This window comes from Hylobates moloch, unplaced genomic scaffold (assembly GCF_009828535.3).
Source record: "Hylobates moloch isolate HMO894 unplaced genomic scaffold, HMol_V3 SCAFFOLD_6, whole genome shotgun sequence".
Lineage (NCBI taxonomy): Eukaryota > Metazoa > Chordata > Mammalia > Primates > Hylobatidae > Hylobates > Hylobates moloch.
The window spans coordinates 7,307,771-7,332,342 of record NW_026652281.1 but is presented as its reverse complement, the minus strand read 5'-3'; the positions used below and the strand labels follow the sequence as shown (position 1 = coordinate 7,332,342).

The window sequence follows — 24,572 nt, the reverse complement described above, 5'->3', positions numbered from 1 at the left end:
TGTAACCCCAGCTACTTGGGAGGCTGAGGCAGGAGAATTGCTTAAACTCGGGAGGCGGAGGTTGCAGTGAGCTGAGACCACCCCGCTGCACTGCAGCCTGGGTGACGGAGTGAGAATCCATCTCAAAAAAAACTTGCGTAATGGAGCAGGCTAAGTCAGGTTCCCAGGATCTAGATGACAGTAAATATGGAAGCTGCTTTAAAGAGATATTGGAGACGTTTTAATGGTGGTGGCAGTTTCGTTGTAACACAAATGACTTCTCTGCAACTGTTCAAGGAAGACTCTTTTCCTATGAGTGTTAGTAGATGAAGGGTGGAAACTCAGGTGCTTGGCAAGGTCAGAAAGTTAGTGTCAATGAGTGAGGAGGCTTGGATATAAGAAAAGTCTATATGAAGACACAATTACAAACCAAAAATCACTCTTAGTTGACTATAAGGCAAACAGCAGTGCAACTGTGATGACAGAAGGCAAATGGTACTTGCTGGGGACACATGGGATGCATGGCCTATGGGCATCTAGAAATGAGGCCTGTCCATCAGGAGGTCATCCTTACCATCCACGAAGTGTTGCCCTGTTTGACTCCAAGCTCAAAGCTGTCCCAAATGCAGACGCTTGGTGAAAACCTTTGATATTTGAATGGCAGCCTCTACAAGCTAAAGGCCATCTAGCAGATACAGTGGCCATATGGGACCTGCAGGCCATGATTTTTTGCAGCCTCTCTGTTAGTGCTTGCTTGCCCTTGGAACAAAGCCTGTGACTGGTGTTTAACGATCATGGGAGATACTAGTGTGGCTGAAACGTCTGTGTTCTGAACAGTACTATGGCACTATAGACAAACTTTCAAGGTCAAATTGATTATCCTCTAGCTTAGCAAAGCAGCAGCTTCCTAATTATGTCAGGAGGCAGGATTATCTCTGATCATTTGAGCTAGGACTCCAGATAAAACATGAAAAGCAATTATTTAAATAACACACAGCCATGGTTAAGGATTCATTGCATTTTCTCTTACTATAAAATGAAAATTGTGGTGGCCCATTTTGTTCCATTACTGGAAGGGTTTTCCAGGCTGTTTTAACTCATACATAGTGTAACCCTCTCCCTTACTACAAAATTTCACTCTGGGAAAGAGCAAAGCTGTACTTTGTGGCACAGTGGTATGATGGTTTATGTTCATGAAGGTCCTACAAAAATTCAGAAACGTTCTTAATCCAGATGATCTAGAAATAGGAACTGGAATACCTACTGTGCTGGAGCTACTTAACCCATGAAAGACAGTTGTACACAGCTCTTCACAACTCCATCTTCAGTGATTTCACATTAGTAGCTTGAAATTAGCCATGATGGGAACAATTATGCCCTGGACATTGTCAAAACTGACAAATCAAGTCATTTATTTCTTGGGGAGCTGGTCATTAAACACTCACTAGGATGCCCTTGGGTACCCCTCACTGCTAGAAGAATTCCCTCACTCCCTGTATCTCTCCCTTGAACTCTGAGCCTGCCTTGTATTCTACTTATACACACACACACACACACACACACACTCACACATGTATATACACATATATGTATACACACACACACACACACACACACATATATATATTTTTTGTGTGTGTGATGGAGTTTTGCTCTTGTTGCCCAGGTTGGAGTGCAGTGGCGCGATTTCAGCTCACTGCAACCTCCACCTCCTGGGTTCAAGCAGCTTTCCTGCCTTAGCCTCCGAAGTAGCTGAGATCACAGGTGCGCACCACTATGTCCAGCTAATTTTTTCTATTTTTAGTAGAGACGGGGTTTCATTGTGTTGGCCAGGGTACAGTGGGGTGTTCTCAGCTCACTGCAACCTACTCCTCCTGAGTTTAAGCAATTTTCCTGACCTCAGGTGATACACTCACCTTGGCCTCCCAAAGTGCAGGGATTACAGCTGTGAGCCACCATGCCTGGTCTAGACCATGCCTGGTCTAGACATTATGTTATTATCTTGCATGCTACTCTACAAATATAAAACAGAAGAAAACTTGCATATTAAATTAAATTACTTTTTAATTCCTATCTTCTCAAAAATTCTTGCCTTTTAAAAAGTTGTTATCAAAGATGAGGAATTTTTTAATCATCAGGGTAGCTCAGTCTTGAGACATCTGAGTCCTTCTGAGTAGTAACCAGTAGCTGCACCAAAGAGACAGTTCAAGGACTACAAATGATGGTAGTCCTTGAATTTCAAGTCCTTGGGAGTTCAAGGCCTATCCTCATTTGTAGTTCTTCACACTGCACTGCTCTTTGTTTAAAATATAAGAGTGCACAGGCAAAAATCAGCCAAATGGGAGTTGTCTAGAACAGTGCTTTCTCCAGTGACCTTACTCACCCCTCCATGAGGACTCAGTTAATTCTGATCTCTATTTTGCTGTTTCTATGAGGTCAGACGTCCCCAACTTTTTGGCACTAGGGACTGGTTTCATGGAAGACAATTTTCCTATGTATCAGGGACATGGGGGAGGGGGAGGATTTGGGGATGATTCAAGCACATTACATTTATTGTACACTTTATTTATATTATTATTGCCTTATAATATATAATGAAATAGTTATACAACTCCCCAGAGTGTAGAATCAGTGGGAGCCCTAAGCTTGTTTTCCTGCAACTAGACAGTCTCATCTAGGGTGATGGGAGACAGTGACAGTTCATCAGGCATTAGATTTTCTGAGGGATCGTGCAACCTTGATCCGTTACATGTGCGGTTCACGATACGGTTCGTGCTCCTATGAGACTCTAACGTTATTGCTGGTCTAACAGAGGTGGAGCTCAGGTGGTAATGCAAGTGCTGGGGAGCAGCTATAAATACAGACGAAGCTCCACTCATGGGCCCGCCACTCACCTCTTGCTGTGTGGTACGGTTCCTAAAATGCTGCAGACGCATACCCATCCGTGGCCTGGGGGTTGGGCATCCTTGTATTAGATTACTAACTCCACCCTTAAACTTTTTAAGTTGTGTTTTCAAAGAAGGTATCAGCATGTCAGTCTTTCCTGTAATGTTCTGTGTTCCTCGAAGATAGGGACCTTGCCTTTTTGTGTATATTGGCAATTTGTGTATATTGTCTTGGCACTGACACACAGTAGGCACTCAGTAGATGTTACTTTCATCAATGCATGAGTCCTTCAGAATATGTCCAATTGGTATTCAATGAGCAATTTGTTCAAATTCCTTTTAATTCAGGATGGTCAAATGTTTATATGAACATTTGGGGAAACATCTTAACTGGCTACTAGGCAGTGAGATTTTAAAGAAACGACGCGTATTCATATACTCTGACCCAGGGGAAGATATGTGGCATTCTGCTTAACATAATCAGTTCCTTGCTTTCCATACCAGCTTGTGCTTGATTTGTTTCTTCTAGAACTTTTCAGAGTAAGAATCTTTAGCAGAAAAAAAACAGCTTAACAAGATAGACATTTTAGTTCAATAGAAGAATTTTTCTGGTGTGAAAAAGTAAATTACAAAAAGGACTTTGCTTCTGAAAGATAATTAATAAAAACCTTCCCATGTGATGACAAATCTGACATCTTGTCTAATGTCTGGCAGAGGAGAAAGTGTTGAGAGCTGCACAGTTGGAATAAAATGTTCCACTTCACAGCATGGCTGGGTAGGATCTGATAATTATTTCTAGGCAAGAAAAGTTCATAGTCTAATTGTTAAATTGACACAACACCAGGCCTGGCTATGTGACTATTCACCATCAGTGAGGTCTTCGTTTAGGCTTTCCTGATTTCACAGGTAAATATTGCCAGGAAGGTGGGTGATCATGGAATGACTCCCTTGTGGATATTTTGGACTACAGCTGTACTTACAGAACTTTCCCCTCCCTCTTATAAGCTTCTCATGGGCTGTGGTAGGCTGAGTAATGGTCCCGTAATAAGTCCACATCCTAATTTTCAGAATGTGTGAAGGTTACCTGTACGACCCAGGTGAGTATGATGTAATCACAAGCTTATAGAAGGGAAATGGGAGGAGCCAGAGTTAGAAACAGAAGACAATGTGATGAAGGAAGAGACACAGAGAAAAACAGACGAGAAGAGGCCATGCTGCTGGCTTGAAAGAAGAAGGAGGCTGTGAACTAAAGGATGTGGATGACTTAGCTGGAGAAAACAGATTCCCCTGAAGGAGTTCAGCCCTGTGGCTTCAGACTTTAGAACTATAAGGTAATAAAACTTGGGGAAGCCAAGAGGGGCAGATCACAAGGTCAGGAGATTGAGACCATCCTGGCTAATGTGGTGAAACCCTGTCTCTACTAAAAATACAAAAAAATAGCTGGGCGTGGTGGTGGGCACCTGTAGTCCCAGCTACTTGGGAGGCTGAGGCAGGAGAATGCCATGAACCTGGGAGGCGGAGCTTGCAGTGACCTGAGATCGTGCCACTGCACTCCAGCCTGGGCGACAGAGTGAGACTGCGTCTCAGGGGAGGAAAAAAAAAAAAAAAAAAAAGAACTGTAAGGTAACAAAGGATTTTTTTTTTTTTTTTTTTTGAGATGGAGTCTTGCTCTGTCACCCAGACTGGAGTGCAGTGGCGCTATCTCGGCTCACTGTGAGCTCCGCCTCCCAAGTTCATGCTATTCTCCTGCCTCAGCCTCCCGAGTAGCTAGGACTACAGGCACTTGCCACCCTGCTAATTTTTTTTTTGTATTTTTAGTAGAGATGGAATTTCACCACATTAGCCAGAATGGTCTTGATCTCCTGACCTTGTGATCCACCTCCCTCAGCCTCCCAAAGTGCTGGGATTACAGGTGTGAGCCACCCCGCCCGGCCAATAAAGTATTTTTAAGCCCCTCAGATTTGAGAACTTTGTTATAGCAGCAATATGAAATTGATACACGGGGGCATGTTTTCCTGAAATCAGAGCCTGAGATGAGAATCCGGTGCAGGTAATTTTCTTTGGGAGGTGATCCAGGAAGCAGGAGTAAGGAAGGATGAGAAGGCAGGAAAGGAGAGAGAACCAATGTATTAAGGAATCCTTCAGCTCACTGCTGTAGACAGCCAGGGGCCAGTCCACAGGGACCTCGAGAGGCACAGGGAATGACTCTCAGATGTGTCTGTGTGCAAGAAGGCAGGTGGGAGCATTCAGCCAGCTGTCATTTCCAATGCACTGACGGCTGTCCGCAGCAGCATTAACTCCCCCTCCTTTCCCATCTCTGCTTTTCCTCACGTTAGCCAAGCTCCTGCAGTGTAGGAGAAAGAGCCAAAGCAGAATGCAAAGAGACTGAGGGCACTCCAAGGGGCAAGCCTGACTTCTTTGGAAACTGATCGCAGCAGCGACTGAGATCAGAGGTTGGCCGAGGTATTGGCCGCGGCCACCAGCAGCATCCTCTATTGGGCTGAACCCTCACATTCAAGACCTATTCATTTACTAACTTTCCCGTCTTTTGTCTCTGTGGATTCATGGTTTCTTGGTGTAGACCAGACAAGGTTCCCAGTGCCTGGCACATGGTAGGCATTCATTATTTTCTCAATTGAACTCCCTGAGGCTACAAAGGCCCACCCAATAGTACCTCCTATAGGGGCTCCTTTGTTTGACTTAAGGGAAGCAGGTATTATTTGGCATTCAACGTTACTAATTTAATTACAAAAAATTCATAAATAGACGCAAATACCACCAACCCTGAGCAGGCACATCCTCTGGTTTCTCCTAAGGGCCAGCTAGCAAGCCAGGCATTCCCAGTGCAGTAACTTAAATTCTTACAAAACTGTATTTTTCCTTTTAAGTTTTCTAAGTGAGCCCAGTGGCTTAATCCTGGAGTCTTAATAGTAAAGAGTTAATTCCATTTAGATAAAAATTGTGATTTCATTGAGTGAGTTGTTCTTGGCTCTGTTTTATCCAAACTGAAGGAGGGCATGCATCAGTCCTATTTTGAGACAAAACACCTTCAAATAATCTGAAAAACAGCCCAGAGTTTATTTCTGCCAAATGGCTCCATTTCTTGAACAGGCATGCTATGGTGTTTGCATTGACCAAACTTCTGCATGAAACCTTTGTTCTTAGACGTTGTCACATGAAAACTTTCAATCATCTTTCTATTATGTCCTTGTGTGTGACGTGGTCCCAGTCCTTATTTTCATCCAAAGAGCGTGTTGTTCCTTCTTCTGTATTTCCACAATACTTTATACATACCCTCTGTATTAATATAACTATAATATTAATGTATACTTATTATATGATAAATACATATCAGATATCAATATAAATAATAATTAGCACATAACACCTACTGTGAGCCAGTTTCTGTCCTGAAACATTTAATTTGTGTTGACTCATTGACTCCTACAACCAATGGGAGTAGACACAATTATTGTGTTTTGTAAATGAGGAAACTAAGGCAAAGAGAAGTTAAGTAACTTGCTCAGGGTCACATAGAAACTAACTGGAAAAACTGAGATTTGGACCCAGTTAATCTAGCTTGGGAATGTTTACTCTGAACTACTTTCTAACTGATTCTCAACATATACACACATAGGTTGTAGTTTATTATATGTCCATGTGTCTGTCTTTCCTTCTAGATAATAAGTTTTTTAAGGGTTTTATTCATTTTTCCATCTCTAGTATCTAGGCCAGAGCCTGGCAGATAATAGAAATGTTAAATTTTCACTAAGAAAATCAATTTTAAAATGAACCTGATGATGCTGTCATAATGGCAGATCAAAACGTCGCATAACGTGAAAGAGGCAATTACTAAAACAATAGCAAAAAATAAAATAAAACAAAATAAAATAAAAAATGAGAGACAATGCTTATTTATGCTGAGGAGAGGAGCACTTAGGACAGTCATTGCCACATCCTGACTCTGACAGCCTTGTCAAAGCACCCCAAAGCCATGACTTTCCCTTATTCTCCTTTCCTTCCCCACCTCGCCTTCAAATTCCCTCTCCTATTCCTTTCTTTGTAACTTCTCTATTTTGCCCTCTTCATTGGTTTTCCCAAATTATATTTACATTTTAAAATACCAAGTAAAGGGAACCCATATCTTCTGAGTGTCTGTTGTGGGGCCAGGCTATAGTAGACTGCATTAGTTCCCAATGGCTGCTGTAACAAATGACCACAAATGTGGCATTTTGAAACAAACATATTATTGTGCACTTTTTAATGTCAGAAGTTCAAAATGGGCTTCACTGAACTAAAATCAAGGTATTGGCCACGATGCATTCCTTTCTGGAGTCTCTTGGGGAGAATTCCCCTTCTGCTATCTCCAGTTTCTAGAGGTCGCCCACATTCCTTGGCTCCTGACCCCTTCCTCCATCTTCGAAGTCAGCAATGTGGGGCTGAGTTCATCTGATACCATATCACTCTGCGCTCACCTTCATCACTACATCTCTTTGTATTATCCTTTCTTCCATTTTCAAAGATACTTGTGATTACGTTGGGTTTATGTGATTACATAATCCAGGATAAGCATGCTGTTTTAATGTTAGCTGATTGCCCACCTTAATTACCCTTTGCCATGTAATCTAGCATATTCACAGGTCTTGGGGAGTAGGGTGAGGACATCTTTAGGGGAGTACTGTCTATTCTGTTTGTGTTATCTCATTAAGGCCTCCCAGTGACCGTTTCTCTAGCAAAGAGCATGTGAAGGCCATTCACTCTGAATTAATTTGCCAAAAGCCGGAGAAATCACCATGCAGCCAGAGTTCGGACTTAGGTTAGTTTTCGGTTTTTGCCCCATGCTTTTCCTTGTTTTATTGTTTTCTTGTGCTTCACTTTTTTTTTTGTACTTTACAGATATTGTATGTTTTACAAATTGAAGATTTGTGGTGTTGAAGTCAAAATAAAAACGTAGAGATGAATCTCTGTATTTGGCATTTCATTTGGGAAGAAAGACTTGCAATTTGGGGCGTTTATGCAGATTAGATAGTCTTTGGTATGTTCAAAGAACGAAGAGAAAGTTGGAGGTTTTGTAACAATGAAAAATGTTATGTATTGCTCTTTGAGAAAGTTCATTGACACTACTAAGGTTCTGGGAAGCTGGCAAGCTTCAGCTGGCGAGTGGCATCAGTGAGAAGATTGGTCCTGGAGTTGCAGCAAATTATCTTGAAGCTATAGATAAAAGTGGGTTCAGGTTACAGCAGCCAGGCTTGCAGAGAATTACATTGTTGGAGCAATGCTTTGTGTCCCTAGTGTGTTTTCCCCTGGCTTCTTTGTTTTTGTTGGGTATGACAAGAATAACCCAATTTGTAGGATCAACTTTCACCTTGATAACTCTGCATTGAGCAAGTTTTTGGGTGCTGTTTTTCCAACAGTATGTGATCACTTTGTGTCTCTGTCTCATGTTTTGGTAATTCTCCCAGTTTCTTTACTTTTTTAAAAATTATTACTTTATCTGTTTTGGTGATCTCTGATCAGTGACCTTTGATGTTACTATTGTGATTTTTGTTTTTGGTAGGGGGAGGCAGCATGAACTGTGCCCATATAAGTTGCCAAACTTAATTGATAAGTGCGTGTTCTGACTGTTCCACCAACTGGCCCTTTACCCATCTGTCTCCTTCTCCTCCAAACATCCTATTTCCTGAAACACAGCAATATTGAAGTTAGGCCAATGAAGAAGCATACAATAAAGTACTTTCTTTGCCTCTAAGTGTTCAAGAGAAAGGAGGAGTTGCATGTCTCTGTCTTTAAATCAAACCTAGAAATGATTCAGCTAAGTGAGGAAAGCATGTCAAAAGCTGAGATAGGCTGAAAGCTAGGTTTCTTGTGCCAAACAGTAAAGTTGTGAATGCAAAGGAAAAGTTCCTGAAGGAAACTAAAGGTGCTACTCCACTGAACACATGAATGATAAGAAAGTAAGACAGCCTTATTGCTGACATGGAGAAAGTTTAAGTGGTCTGAATAGATGATCAAACCAGCCGCAACATTCCCTCAAACCAATGCCTAATCCTGGGCAAGGCCTTAACTTTTTTCAATTCTCTGAAGGCTGAGAGGTGAGGAAGCTGCAGGAGAAAAGTTGGAAGCAAGCAGATGTTAGTGTGTGATGTTTAAGGAAAGAAACTATCCCTATAACATAAAAGTGTCAGGTGAAGGCCGGGCACAGTAGCTCACACCTGTGATTCCAGCACTTTGGGAGACCAAAGCAAGTGGATCACGAGGTGAGGAGAGTAACACCATCCTGGCCAACATGGTGAAGCCCCGTCTCTACTAAAAATACAAAGATTAGCTGAGTGTGGTGCGCATACCTGTAATACCAGCTACTTGGGAGGCCAAGGTAGGAGAATCGCTTGAACCAGGGTGTAGGAGGTTTCGGTGAGCTGAGATCACACCACTGCACTCCAGCCTGGTGACAGAGTGAGACTCCATCTCAAAAAAATAAATAAATAAAATAAAATAAAGTGTGAGGCGAAGCAGGAAGTGCTGATACAGAAGCTGCAGCAAGTCATCCAGAAGATCTAGCTAAGATCATTGATGAAGGTGGATACATTAAATAATACATTTTCTATGTGGTTAAAACATTCTTATACTGGATGAAGATCCCATCTAGGACTTTCATAGCTAGAGAGAAGAAGTAACGGACAAGCAAACTCTTTTGTCTGGGACTAATGCAACTGGTGACTTTAAGTTGAAGCCAATGCTTATTCTCCTTTGCAAACATCTTAGGGCCCTTAAAAATTATGCTGAATCTACTCTGCCTATGCTCTACAAAAGGAACAACAAAGCCTGGATGACAGTACATCTCTTTACAACATGGTTTATTCAATATTTTAAGCCCACTGTTGAGAACTACTTCTCTGAAAACTATATTCCCTTCAAATCTTATAATTCATTGACAATGTACCTGGTCATCCAACAGTTTTTTATTTTTTATTTTTTTATTTATTTTTTTGAGACGGAGTCTCACTCTGTCGCCCAGGCTGGAGTGCAGTGGCGCGATCTCGGCTCACTGCAAACTCCACCTCCCGGGTTCATGCCATTCTCCTGCCTCAGCCCCTCCGAGTAGCTGGGACTACAGGCGCCCGCCACCATGCCCGGCTTTTTTTTGTATTTTTAGTAGAGACGGGGTTTCACTGTGGTCTCGATCTCCTGACCTCGTGATCTGCCCACCTCGGCCTCCCAAAGTGCTGGGATTACAAGCGTGAGCCACCGCGCCCGGCCCATCCAACGGTTTTAATGGAGGTATACAAGGAAGTTAATGCTTTCACACCTGCTGATATAATTTCCATTTTGCAGCCCATGAATCAAGGAGAATTATTGACTTTCAAGTGTTATTATTAAAGAAATACATTTTGTAAGGCTACAACTTCTAAAGATTGTGATTCCTCTGATGGATCAGGACAAAATGAGTCAAAAACCTGCTGAAAAGGATTCACCATTCTAGATGCCACTGAGAACATTTGTGATTCATTGGGGGGGAGGTTAAAATGTCAAAAATAACAGGAGTTTAGAAGATGTTGATTTCAATCCTCATGGATGATTTTGAGAGGTTTAAGACTTCATTGGAGGAAGGAAGTGCACATGTGGTCGAAATAGCAAGAGAACTAGAAGTAGAGCTTGAATATGTGTGTGAATTGCTGCAAGCTCGTGATAAAACGTGAATGGATGAGGAGCTGCTTCTTATGGATGAACTAAGAAAGTGGTTTCTTGAGATGGGATCTAATCCTGGTGAAGATTCTGTGAACATTGTTGAAAAGACAATAAAGGATTTAGAATCATACCTAAACTTAGTTGATAAAGCAGCGGCAGGGTTTGAGAGGACTGCTTTCAGTTTTGAAAAAAGTTCTTGTGTGGGTTAGATGCTACCAAATAGCATCACATGCTATAGAGAAATCATTCATGAAAGGAAGAGTTGATAGATTGGCAAACCTCGTTGTTTTCTTATTTTAAGAAACTGCCACAGCCTCCTCAACCTTTGCAACCGCCACCCTGATCACTCAGTAGCCATCAGGAGGCAAGACCCTCACCAAGAAAAAGACAACCACTTCTTGAAGGCTCAGAGGATTATTAGCATTTTTTAGTAACAAAGTATTTTTAAATTAAGGTATATACATTGTTTTTAGAAATAATGCTATTGCATACTTAATAGGCTATATTATAGTGTAAACATAACTTTTATATGCACTGGGAAGCCAAAAAGTTCATGTGACTCACTTTATTGTAATATTTGTTTTATTGCTATGGTCTGGAACCAAACCTGCAGTATCTCCGAGGGATGCCTGTACATGCAGCTTCCCTGTTTACAGTTTGAGGAGAATATGTTGGGTAGCATGTTTTAGAGATAAAGTCTAGGATGTTGGTTCAAATTTTGTGTGAAAGCAACAATAGGGCCTGGTGCGGTGGCCCATGCCTGTAATCCCAGCACTTTGGGAGGCTGAGGCAGGCAAATCACAAGGTCAGGAGTTCGAGACCAGCCTGGCCAATGTGGTGAAACCCTGTCTCTACTAAAATTACAAAAAATTAGCTGGGCATATTGGCAGATGCCTGTTATCCCAGCTACTCAGGAGACTGAGGCAGGAGAATTGCTTGAACCCTGGAAGCGGAGGGTGCAGTGAGCCAAGATTGCACCTCTGCACTCCAGCCTGAGTGACAGAGTGAAACTCTGTCTCAAAAAAAAAAAAAAAAAAAAAAACAAAAAAAACAACAACAAAAAAGAAAGAACAAAAAGAAAAGAAAGCAACAGTGGGACCAACCAAACTAAAAGCAGTCTCCCCTTTTACCTCCCCAAGAACTATAAAATCATTTCTAAGTGTCTGTGACCTTAATGACCAACAAGGTATCAGGTTTTCTGTGTTCCTGGGGCTTTAAAACACCAGGAACATTTTAAGGAGGTCAGACTCAGCCGGGGCGTGGATGACATGAGTACATGCACATGTGTGTACGTGTGTGTGTGTGTGTGTGTGTGTGCATGCACGTGTCCTGGAATGCTACATTTCTCCATGCTTTCCCTGTAGGCAGTGTGCCTTTGTAAACCCTCCAGAACTCTGGGCTTGTGCCCCCTGGGAGGATAAAGAAGTAATCAAAATACAGTGCTGTGATATTTTTACATCCTGCAAGTCAGAGGCAGCATCCTTTCTTCCCCAGAAATCTAAGACCCTCTAAACTGATCTCTGTACACTGACTTTAACAAGAGTAAACTAGAGGTGTTTTGTGGCAGGGATAAAGTAACTGTCTGCCAACACTAATGACAAAAAAGCAAAACGAGTTGGAGGGAGGAAAACAAAAAGGATCCCAGAGACACTAGGGTGTTGGTTTGGAAAATACCTTTTTGGAGCTGGTTTAAGAGGGGATGGAACCTGAGAGTGTTCTCAACCTGGTGAGATTGATTATTTGTGGCAGGAAGTTTCTCTCTTTATTTGTGGCTGCTTTGGAGACAGTTGTGTCATGTTTTTCTTCAGTCCTGATATTTCTCACTGGCCTCTGGGATATATCTGTGATGTCAGTGGTATCGAAGACTTTTCTGCCCTTGTTCCATGGATGTTTAGTGTACAGTTAGCTGCTGCAACAAACAACACCAAATCTCAGTGACTTTGTGCAGGGTTCCATAGATGTGTCTTGTGGGGCGGTTCTCCTAACTGTCTTCTGTGCAATGACTGATTCTGAGCTCTTTCTATTGGATGACTCTGCCAACTTGGGAGTCCTTACTTCCTATTTCTATGGATAGGAGAAGAGAAGATTTCATGCAGGACATTCAGGGGCCATGTCTAGAAGATGTGAGAATCCTTCCACCCTTATTCTATTGGGCAGTGCTTAGTCCCATGGGTAAAATTGTAATGGAGCAGCAGCACCAGGTCCTATTGTGACAAGTAGCCAGGGACTAATCTCAATGACAGTTCTTATAGCTTGAAGAAGTATTTGCAAAATCTAAAGCAAAGGTTGTCAGCTCGAATGCCTAGATGTCCAGGCAAGTGTTTAACTGAATTGAGTGAGCAGGAACAAGAACAGGGAGTGGTGCTGAGAAGGAAAGCTTGGAGAGGGGCACTCTACATAACATGACAATTTAACTTGATGACAGACTTCTCTGGCTAAACTAACCACATCTGCTGGCCCCATCCATCCCCTATGCTGCCAGTTGGCAACCCACAGTATGGGAGAGACAAAGAAAAAATCCTTTCTCTGGAAGCAAACTCCAAAGTTGGCTATATTCTTGAATCAGTACCTGTCAGGATAAACAAAAACTCTTTCTTTTTAAGAAAGAAAGAAAGTTCTGTACTGCAGCAAATAAATGGAAGCTAAAAAGAAGACCTGGTGTAAAGAGTGTGATTTAAGAATTTGCTTTCTGTGCATAAATTTAGGGTAGTGGCTCTTGCATGGAAGACAGATCTCTGAGCTGCTACTTTTAAAGATGCTTCATAGTCATACAAAGGTAACACAACTCAATCATATCAGGCACTGATGTTCTCATTGTGCAGCTGATCCTGAGATGCAAACAACCCATGATCTTCTACTGTCTGATTCTCTGCTATGTCCTTGTGCGTAGTCTAAACAGTCTATTCACTGAACAGTTTTTTAGTAACAACAAAAGTAATAATATGTTGGTAACATTTTGTCAATGTCTACCCTGGAGAATATCATTGAATCATGAATACGGATTTAAATATAATACATGGAAATAATAATAGCAATCATTTATTGAGGAAGTACTATGTACCAGGAACTACTTAAGTCTCTATACAATAATTAACTCACTTAACCCTCATAACGGGTAAGTTACCATTACTCCTGCTTTTCAGCTTAGAAAACTGAGACACAGAAGGTTACTTGCCCAAGGATAGCCCGCTGGTAAACGAGATTCACAGTGAACCACTGTGGCTTAGACCTGTGCTTACAGTCCATCTGAAACGTGAATCTTTGTAGCAGGCTGATGGTAAATTTTAGATAATAGAAATCTTTTGTTAATCATATAACTTGATTATTGCTGTGCTTTCAAAGGTGTCTTGGTTACCTGTCATTTATTAGGTACTCACTGATGCATAAATGGACAAACATGTCATAGAGGAAGACTACGATTGCCATGGCATTAAAGATAAATTTGGAATGATGCTCAGAGCATATATTCTAGAAAACTTACAGAGGATTTGGGGAAAACTATGTCCAGGTAGTATCTTTACACATGTGACATCTCATAATATTGGAGAAAGGGCTTGCCTGGTTTTGGAGTAATGTGCAAGTACTAATTCTTACAGCAGTGAGGGGTGCTGCTTTACTGCTTTCCATCCCCTCACCAAACTTACTGTGAATGAAATTGAAGAGTGGATATCGGTGGCAAGTTCAAGCATAGATACTGTTTTGAATTCTCTTAAGAAATCAAAGGGCAAGGCTGGGCGTGATGGCTTACGTCTGTAATCCCAGAATTTTGGGAGGCTGTGGCAGGCGGATCACGAGGTCAGGATATCAAGACCATCCTGGCCAACATGGTGAAACCCTGTCTCTACTAAAAAAAATCCAGAAAATTAGCTGGGTGTGGTGGCAGGCGCCTGTAGTCACAGCTACTTGGGAGGCTGAGGCAGTAGAATGGCGTGAAGCCAGGAGGCAGAGCTTGCAGTGAGCCAAGATCACGCCGCGGCACTCCAGCCTGGGTGACAGAGTGAGACTCTGTCTCAAAAAAAACACCAAAAAAAAAAACGTAAAAAGAAATCAGAAGACAATAGCAGAACATTCTACCATTATTGACTAGTAAGATATTTAGCTTTGGGGGAAGTCCTAAATTAGCCTGGAATCATTTTTAAATGCAGTTTTGTAATTTCAGTGATGTGTTATATGAAACTCAAAGAGCCACAAAATAATTCACGTGTAAGCGAAGAATGTGTTGGTTTAAAAGATAAGTCTGCATTCTTCTCCCTTTACCCAGATAATTCTTAATCATCTTTGAGATCCCAGCAGAAAAGTCTCTTTTGTAGTTATGCTTTCTTTGATGCTCTGGATGAAGTTAGACTTCCCTATACCCCAACTTTTACGTGCTTCCAGAGAGATCTATGTTTTCCTTTCAAGTTAAATTTTAATCTTGGTGAATCACTTAAATTATGATTTGTTAATGCCTCTTTGCTGAGACCATTATTGTATTTAATAGTTATTGACTCCTTATCCTGTGTGGCGCCTAAGTCCTCACTGAATCCCAGGAGTCTAATAGGTATTTGTGAATGAGGAGTGAGTAAATGAATGAATGATTTGACTAATTCTTACCTCACTAAGTCACCCCTGGCCCAGGAGGGTACTGTGTACCTTTATGTTACAAATCATTTAACTTTAATTTTGACTGGTAGGTGAAGTGTCCCAAGAATTTGTAAAGATAAAACTGTGCCTTTGGGGGTTCTCCTACTGCTCCCCTCTTCCCTAAGAGTCAGCAGCTGGGAAAGGTTTATTTATTTTTCTATTTTGTAACTTTAGAGGAATCCTGAGTGGGCCCTGCAAAGTAATCACAGAGATTGAGCCACAGACAGACAAAGATGGAGAACACACCTCACCTGCAGAGTGCTGTTTCTCATCACTAACTGTGTTTTCTCTCGGTCCTGACTTTTTATGCTGAGGATTCTGGGAGAAATTTCACCTTCCTTACTTCCTACGGGATATCCAGTTTCCTGGTCTGGGAGCTGAGAGCAGAATTAGCCAATTAGAAGGTTAACGCATAATTGTAGGCACTGGGTGTTTGGAGGAGACCCTTGACAATTTGCTATTTAATTGAATTAATGTTGGCCAGTTATAGATTTTCTGTTTGTAAAATTGCCACCAGATTTTTCTGACTCCTGGATCTGCATCCTGTGTATGTGCCATTTGGGATGCCAGCATTATGATTGCTTCCAGAGCGATCTAACCAGAGCCTGTTGTGAAGACAAGGGAATCTGTGATTCACAAGCGGAATCGTACAGATGCCAGACCACAGCATTCTTTTCCCTTTGATTTGAGGGAGATGATGTTGGTCAGGGTGATGACTCCCCCATTTCAATTTCTCTGATGTTGTTCAGGCCAGCCACATGGTGAACCTCCTGAGATTGATTCTTGCTCCCTTCTTTGGGGTTCAGTGCATTTCAGAGGGCTGGTATTTAGAGAGAAGCCCTGGTTCCACAGCTTCCAACCTTTTGACACTACTTTGAGTTCTCTGGTGGGGATGAGAATGAATTTTCTTCAACTGTGTGTGTGCAGTGGTTAGGATTTTGAGGTCTGATATTGAAGTTTTGTTTTCTAAGAAACACACAGAGTCGAGGATTTGAGTGCAAGTAATTTGAGTGATGGTAGAAATTGGTTTAAGAAAAATACTAGCTGGGCCTGGGCGCGGTGGCTCACGTCTGTAATCCCAGCACTTTGGGAGGCTGAGGCGGGTGGATCACGATGTCAGCAGATCGAGACCATCCTGGCTAACACGGTGAAACCTCGTCTCTACTAAAAATACAAAAAATTAGCTGGGTGTGGTGGTGGGCGCCTGTAGTCCCAGCTACTCGGGAGGCTGAGGCAGGAGAATGGTGTGAACCTCGGGGCGGAGCTTGCAGTGAGCGGAGATCGTGCCACTACACTCCAACCTGGGTGACAGAGCGAGACTCCGTCTCAAAAAAAAAAAAAAAAAAAAAAAAGAAAAGAAAAATACTAGCTGGGTACAGTGGCTCATGCCTGTAATCTTGGCACTTTGGGAGGTCGAGGTGGGTGGATCACTTGAGCTCAGGAGTTCGAGAGCAGCCCCAGCAACATAGTGAAACCACCTCAGTACAAAAAATAGAAAAATTAGCTGGGCATAGTGACGAGTGCCTGTAGTCTCAGCTACTTGGGAGGCTGAGGTGGGAGGATCGCTTGAGCCCAGGAGGTTGAGGCTGCAGTGAGCCACAATTGCACTGCAGCCTGGGCAACATGGCAAGACTTGGTCTCAAAAAAAAAAAAAGAAATTTTAAAAGTTAAAAAAATAGAAAAAATACCAATAGAGAATGAGGAAATAAATCAGGGAAGAGAAGGCAGGTAATGAATGTGAGTTATCAAGCCAGATTCTCTGGTGGACATTAGCACTCAATCCCAGGTGGAAACTGGGAGACAAAATGCGTATCTCCAAGTGATCTCACCAGAGGGGTGATGGAATTGGGATATTTACATACCATTCCTCTTCAGTTACTGGTTCAGGGCCACTCCCAGCATGTTAATTTCCAGACACTCTCTTCTGGCACTATGCTCAGATAAAATACCCTTCCACAAGTTTTAGAGACATATCTCAGATGAAGAACAAAAAAATGAAAAGTCCTGCACATTGACACAGAAGATCTGAGGGGAATGGGTAGGGCTCTGACAGAGTTCCTTTCAGGACACTTGAACCTAGATTCAGATGCTGGCTGCACGCATTCTAACTGTATGATCTTGGGCAAGCTTGTTAACCTTTCTAGAATTTCCAATTCGTCTTCTATAAAATATACCTTATAACAATATACATTTCATAGTCCTACTGTGGAGATTATGCATATGGTGAGTTTAGCACAGTAATGACCAAATAATAAGGGCTCAAAAATGGTAGCTTTCATTTGTTAAGTGTTATGGAGCCTCTTCTCTGTCCCAGTATGTGTGGTAGGTGCTCAGTAGAACCAGTGGTTGGTTGTTGGGGAGAGGTAATCCCTGTCTTTATGGGCTTATAGCCTTTGCGTACTAAAGCTTAAGACCATTTCTTATTTCACTAAGTTACGTCTTGCCCAGGAGAGAATCACGTATATCCCATACATTATGTTCCAAATCATGTAACCTAATTTTTTGACCATTGGATAAAGTGTCTTAAGCATCTGCAAAGACAAAACTGTGCCTTTGAAAGCAATTGTAAATTTTAAGTTTTATAGTAGCCAAGTTTACAAAAGGAATAAGAAACTGGTGAAATTAATTTTAATAACATATGTTTAACTTCATGTGTAAAATATTATCATTTCAACATGTAATTAATATAAAATTTGTAACTATTTTACATTATTTTCCTTATTTAGACATTGAAATCCAATGTGTATTTTATACTTGCAACATGTCAATTTCAGACCTATGACCTTTAAAGTACTCAGTAGCCACTGGTGGCTCATGGTCACCCTGTTGGGCCACAGTGAAGGCTTAACAGGCCCTGGATTCCTTTTAGAAGTAAATTCCAACAGAATATTTCCATGTTGTCTTTCCTCCGCTTCATAGATGACAATGCTTCTTTGCTTGTATAAAAATGAAGTTGGTTTTAGCTTAGGCATCATGGAAAATTGACAGTTTCTGTAATAAAATTTCACACATGGAAACAATGGTGAGAATCTTAGCAGGTGTAAAAATCTGACGAAGTTATTTCTTTATCTGCAACTTAATGGAAACTGCAGCAGCTGTTCCATTTGCGTATTCTCCAAATCTCAGTGCCAAAAAGAATTGTTGGCAGCCGCTGGAGAAGTATCAACTTACCTCTTCATTTGGGAAATGAAATCAAAACCTCAGCTTATTTCTAAAAGTTGCAGATTTGGTGAAAGTTAGCAGGGCAAACACATAAGCCGCTATTAAAATATTGATGGCTTTGGTTTTCTCAGGTGCTGCTGCTAACATCTGCAGAAGATTTGGACTGCACTCCTGGATTTCAGCAGAAAGTGTTCCATATCAATCAGCCAGCTGAATTCATTGAGGACCAGTCAATTCTAAACTGTAAGCAGTGTCACTCAAAGATGCTTTTAGACTCTTCTCATATTTGAATTTACTAATGTTTATGACTGTGTCTCAGGATGTGGTATTTCCTAAACTAAGTGTTTTCTGATTATTTTTCTTATGTCACTGCTTGACCCAAAGTGGAAATTCTTGAATTAGGGCCTGGCCAACTTAGAGGTTAATAGAGTGATATGCATCTCTTTTTAGTATTTTATCATCAGTGCGTATTTCCAGACTGCTCTCAGAAAAGGGGGCTGTCAGCCTCCAATGAGAGTTCTACACTGTGCAAAGGAAATGAAATTCGTTTCCCCTGCGCAGACCCCCAAGAGCAAAATCGTTGCCTTCTCGCAGATTGCTGTTCTACCTGTAGTTTCTCATACATAGTATTAGATCAAAATAATGGTGAGAGTATGACATTGGCTTCTGGGAATTTTTAGACATAGAAAGCAAAAACTCTTATTCTTAAGGCTAATAAGTTGGTCTTTAGAAAGATTCAAAACCTCTACTGATTATTCTATGTATTAAACTCAAATCCTCCCTAATTCCAATTGATTTATTTAAAATATGCATCCTTCATATCTGCAGTTGTGATCTCTTTCTGTTTTTAATGTCAATATTATATTGTTTTACCTTTAAGAAGTGTTAGGGTGCATTGCTAAATGCATAATAAGTACAGTTTTAGTGCAATAGAATTTAAAATTGATGGTAGACAAATAGCCATTTAATTGTAGGCTCTTGAGTACCTTGCTTAACAATTGGAAATGAAGAATATGGAAACAATTGATCTAAACTGATCAGATGCAGCCGGGCATGATGGCTCATGCCTGTAACCTCACCACTTTGAGAGGCCGAGGAGGATGGATGGCTTGAGGCCAGGAGTTCAAGACCAGTCTGGGCAACGTGGTGAAACCCTATCTCTGCTAAAAATACAAAACTTAGCTGGGCATGGTGGCACATGCCTATAGTCACAGCTACTCGGGAGGCTGAGGCAGGAGAATCGCTTGAACCCAGGAGGTGGAGGCTGCAATGACCTGAGATTGCACCGTTGCACTCCAACCTGGATGACAGAGCGAGACTGTGTCTCAAAAAAAAAAAAAAAAAAAGAATAAAATAAAAAGCTGGTCAGATGCTCCAAGGTCTTTTCAAGGAAGGTGATTCCACACAGGCTCTTATTGTCTCAGGTTTGCCTTCCACACTAGCTAAGTTCCTTCAGTCCTATGCTATGTGCCTGATAAGTTTAAAGGAAAGATAAGATAAAAAAAAAAAAAAAGCACACTTGACTGGATTATTCTTCGAGGCTGGGACATACTCTAAGAGTCGAAAGGAACGCAATAATGAAGATGCACTGTTCAGCATCAAGGGAGCTGTCCAAGGTGAAGCCTGTGCACCTCCTGATGAAATGACGCCAATGAAATCATTTCAATAATTAGTCTGTAATGACAAGATGCAGGGCTGGCACAATAAGTGAATTCCAATATGTGATTTCCTGCTAATTTGATCTCTGAGTGTGACTCCTGGGTCAGGCCATCAGGAACCCTCATTTGTCTTTTCATTTTTGTATTTATCAGAATCAATATATTTCAAACAGAACTTGATTTGTGAGAACCATTTTGCTGGCTCTCCTCTCCTCTCTTCCTCTGTCTTCCTTTCAATTTTTTTTTCCAAGTGATTATCCCAAATGGCATCTATGTTAACATGCTTGGAAATGCGAAGCCACCTTGAGTATGGAAATTAATAGCGTTGGTATGCAAAGTAGACCTATAAATGTGATTGCTTCTGTAATCTTCATGATACCAAACAGCTTTTAATTCGCTGCTGAGAAGATGGAAACAATCATACTTTAGGGGATCTTTTTAATTTAAAGTAGGCCATACTGTACATTGCAGTATCACAGTTGTGTGTGTGTGTGTGTGTGTGTGTGTGTGTGCATGTGTGCTTTAATCCCCTAAGTAATTAAGTGGGTTATGGTTGTTGGTTCTAGGTAAGCTAGTAAATGCTAAATGGGACTAGGTTGATTATCAATGATAACACATTCAGAAAAAGTCAGTGATATGAGCATTGAGGACACTTAAATTTTTTTGCTTGTGTATGAGTTGTTGGGTCAGCAAAATTTGATTAGCCCCCCTTGGTGAAACCATATGTCCATGTATATTTCTAAGGTAAAAAAAATACAAAGCAGATCTGGTTAGGTACTTTCAAGTTCATCTCAAAGCAATGAACATATTATGAGTATAGAGCCTGCAGATAAGGTTAATTGTGCCTAAATGAGGAAGAAAATTGTCATAGACTTGAGAATGCCTATTGAAAATAGTTTAGGAAACTCTGGATTTCTACAAGTAGCAGCAGTGCTTTGCTTTATTCCACTTGCAAGTAACGGTTCAATTGAATAAACTTTTATACCTAACCAACCAATATTTTAAGCCAGTCTCACTCTCCTCTCTCTCATTCTCAGTTTATTTTGCATATTTCTTATAATGTAAAAGAAAACCTTCTGTCTCTGAAAAATGTGATTAATCAAGAAACCAATGAGTGAAGTGTGCTGTCAAATTGAAGACTCTACTGGCACATGGCTAAATCTGAATGAAAAATGAAAAGAACCAAACAGAACCAGAAAATTTAAAATGCATAGATTCCATTTCCTGAATCATTGTATACAAAAGATCCAGGAAATGGTTAGGGATGTTTTAGTCTTATATAAATATAGGTCAGTGTTGTACACAATAAGAAAACTAGATTAGTAGCATTATCTTGTGCCTTTCTCGTGACATTTGCACTTTATATTTTTCCTTTATCTTTGCAATATTTAAGAGCTTTGATTAGGAATCATTGTGAACTTTTGTGTTGCAGAGGGTATAAACACAGCATAATCAATCAATTGATGTCTACACTCTTCACTCTTTTTCAAAGTTGTCTGAAAGTGCTGTCTCTTTGCCTGACAGACATAGTATATCTACCCCTACCCTAGACTTGTATTCATCCAATTCTGTGTTCAGCTTTTAGCAGGTTATAGGGAATGTTTATTCTGTGGATGGCTTCCTGCTGTCTTTGTTCAGACAGTAATATTTCCTTTTATCCTTTTTCATCTTCCTCCTCAATTTTCAATGACTTATCTTTTCCTACTTTAACTGTTACTAATGGTCACCTCCACTCCTTTTATTTCCCTAATATTTTATTCACTGTTATCTCTGATACATTTTTCTCTCAGTTGTTCTAAAGCCTTTTATTTCCTTCTCATCTGAATCACTCTTTATTCTACTCTCCTTTCCACTAACTAGACTTGCTTTCGTCTTAAAAAAACCATTTTTCAACAATCTGCTGGGATCAAAACATAGCGTTCGGCTATTTCTTCTAACGTTGACCAGGGGGCTCTTCACTGCATCTTTCAGAGAATGAGGCAAAGCTCTCAACTCAGGAAAACTTGGGTAAAACTTTCTTGGCTTCATTTCAGTCTTGAAAGTTTATCTGGGAGAACATGATTCTTCCCATTTTTCAATGAAAAATATAAGAAGAAAGGAGAAGTCAGCTTAGAATAAAACAACTCAGAAAGGAGGCATCCATTTAAGGTCTTTGAATTCAGAAAGGAATCTGTAAAAAGTTTGTGGGAGGGGTTTTCTAGAGGCCTGGCACTGACACCTCCCTCAAATTGCCCATCATGGTAGCTCTTGCTTTTCCCCAAACACTACAATTGTGTGATCTGGGAGCTGACATCTTAGTACCACCAGAATTGGACAGCAACCCTGGTTACATCGTGACACCTAGAACAGAAGATCCCAGTCTTAGAAGAATAGCTGACTTGGGCAACTGACCAGCCACCTAGCTGGGATGGGAAGATCCCAAGTGATAAAATCTGACTATCCTATGTTCTGCAAAATTATAAAACAGAATAGTCTGCTTTGCTACCATCAGCTCAGACAGATTTTTTCCAGCAAATGGAAAAATACGTGGTCATTGAGCTCATTAGGAGAAACCATACCCTTGACCTGCAGCCTCTATTAGTAGGGGATGAGTCCAGTCTTTGGTGTCCAGAAAGGAGACCCTCATTGGCCACATAGCCACCATTAGAACTGTACTTTTTTTTTCTTACCCTTGTTCATTCTTTATGGGTCACTCTTCTTAGGCCACCTACCTGCAAACATGGAGATATAGATACAGACAGAAATCACAGCATCAAATTTACCTACAATACAGCTTGTATCACATGTTTAGTAAAGAACCTACATTAACCAGAGTAGGCTAGGCTAGGCCATGGTGTCAAACAACCCCAGTGACTTAACACAATGAAAGTTTATTTCTCACTGAGATCATGCAGATGCAGTCGGGCTGCTCTCCCGGGTAACTCTCTTCCCACTAGTTGCCCTCCATGCAAGAACCTGATGGCTGAGGCTACTTCCAACTTGGTCCTGCCATCTTGTAACTTCCAGCTTTTGTCACTGAGCTGGCAGACAGGGGAATAAGAAAGACTATGAGGAGGTCACTGCAGGTGCTTAACTACGTCAGCCCCAAAGTGGCATGTATCATTTCTGCTCATATTCTAAGATCTAATCATGTCACTAACCTAACTGCAAAGGAGTCTGGCAAACACAGAAGAACACATAGGTATTGATGCAGCATCACAGTCTCTACAAAGATCCTAACAAAATGATGTTGCCTATATCAGAAAGAGACATAAATAGTGACAGAAATGGACCACAAAGGAGCCAAAGGCCTACTTGGGATGAAGTTAGTCAGTTTAAGTAGGAGAGCAAGGTCGTGCACCTGCGACTATGTCCTGCTTTCCTTAGTAGAGAAATATTCCCACTAAACAGAATTAGCTTCTTAGAAACACTATAAGCTCCTCTCTCTGTGTCATCTTAGAAACGTTGGAGGCGGGGGCCACATCTACTCATGGTTCTATTAAAGATGGACTCCAGTTGCTTCCTCCAAATGATTACAATACTGTGGTTAAGAACACACAGTTTTAAACTCATATCGACCAGAATTCAAATGTGCACACAGTCATCTATTAGCTCTGTGGCCATGAGTGACTTATTCACATCCTCTAAGTTTGAATTATCTCATCTCTGAAAGAAGATTAATGGCAGTCCCTCCTTCTAGAGCTAATGCATCAACTGATGGAAAACATGGTTAGAACATAGTCACAAATAAATGGAAGCTGCTATTATTATTATTATTATTATTATTATTGTCATTATTATTTTTGCTCTTACTATTATTATTATCATTTCTTTCATTCATAGACCTCAGCTAGATCCACTTTTATAATGGCTATCTGAAATTTGCTTTAAGAAGAAAAATCATGTTGGCCATTAAAAATACAAACAGATGAAGAAGCGACTAAAGCAGTGGTTCTATGGCATTTGAACTTCATGGACCAGTAATTGTTTTTTTAAAATCCTAGATTGATGAGAGTTTATTTAAAAAAATTTGCTAAGATTTGGTATGAATTTTTTAAAAGTAAGTAAATTAAGGTAGGGAAAAATACTGCCGCCATTTACTTTTGCCAGGCTTTTCTTTTAAAAGGTCACTTGGCATCAAAAATAAACATAAAAAAGTAAAGACTAGTTACAGAAGAAAAGTCAGTTCTTTGGGTAAATTTTGCTTGGTGAAAAATGCACCAAATATTCTTATTTACTTCACTTTTGTGGAAACCTTTGATCTAAGGGATTAGGTTGATGTTACCCTTTTTGCCGTTGACTTTTCTGATACTTTTCTGAAGTTTTACTATGTTAATGTTTCTGAAGAGGCAGGGATAGTTCTTAGGAGACATTTTCATGAAGGGACTCCTGTCCATGTTGACAAAAGAGAGTGAGTGTTGCTAGATAATGTGACAATCATCTGCATGTTAGATGTATTAGCCTGTTTTCATACTTCTATAAGGAACTACCTGAGACAGGGTAATTTATGAAGAAAAGAGGTTTAATTGACTGACAATTCAGCATGGCTGAGGGAAGGCCTTAGGAAACTTACAGTCATGGCAAAAGGTGAAGAGGAAGC

At 40.8% G+C, this 24,572-nt stretch overlaps 1 protein-coding gene across 3 annotated transcripts in view; it reads left to right on the top strand.

Annotated features, from left to right (window-relative positions):
• The window catches only part of CDH13 (cadherin 13), a 1,184,027-nt gene that overhangs the window by 222,252 nt on the left and 937,203 nt on the right, over positions 1-24,572 (top strand). For all 3 annotated transcript variants that reach the window (XM_032156331.2, XM_032156329.2, XM_032156330.2), the window contains one exon: positions 18,467-18,578. In XM_032156331.2, coding sequence (XP_032012222.1) covers positions 18,467-18,578 — 112 coding nt within the window. The remainder of the gene's footprint in view (positions 1-18,466; positions 18,579-24,572) is intronic.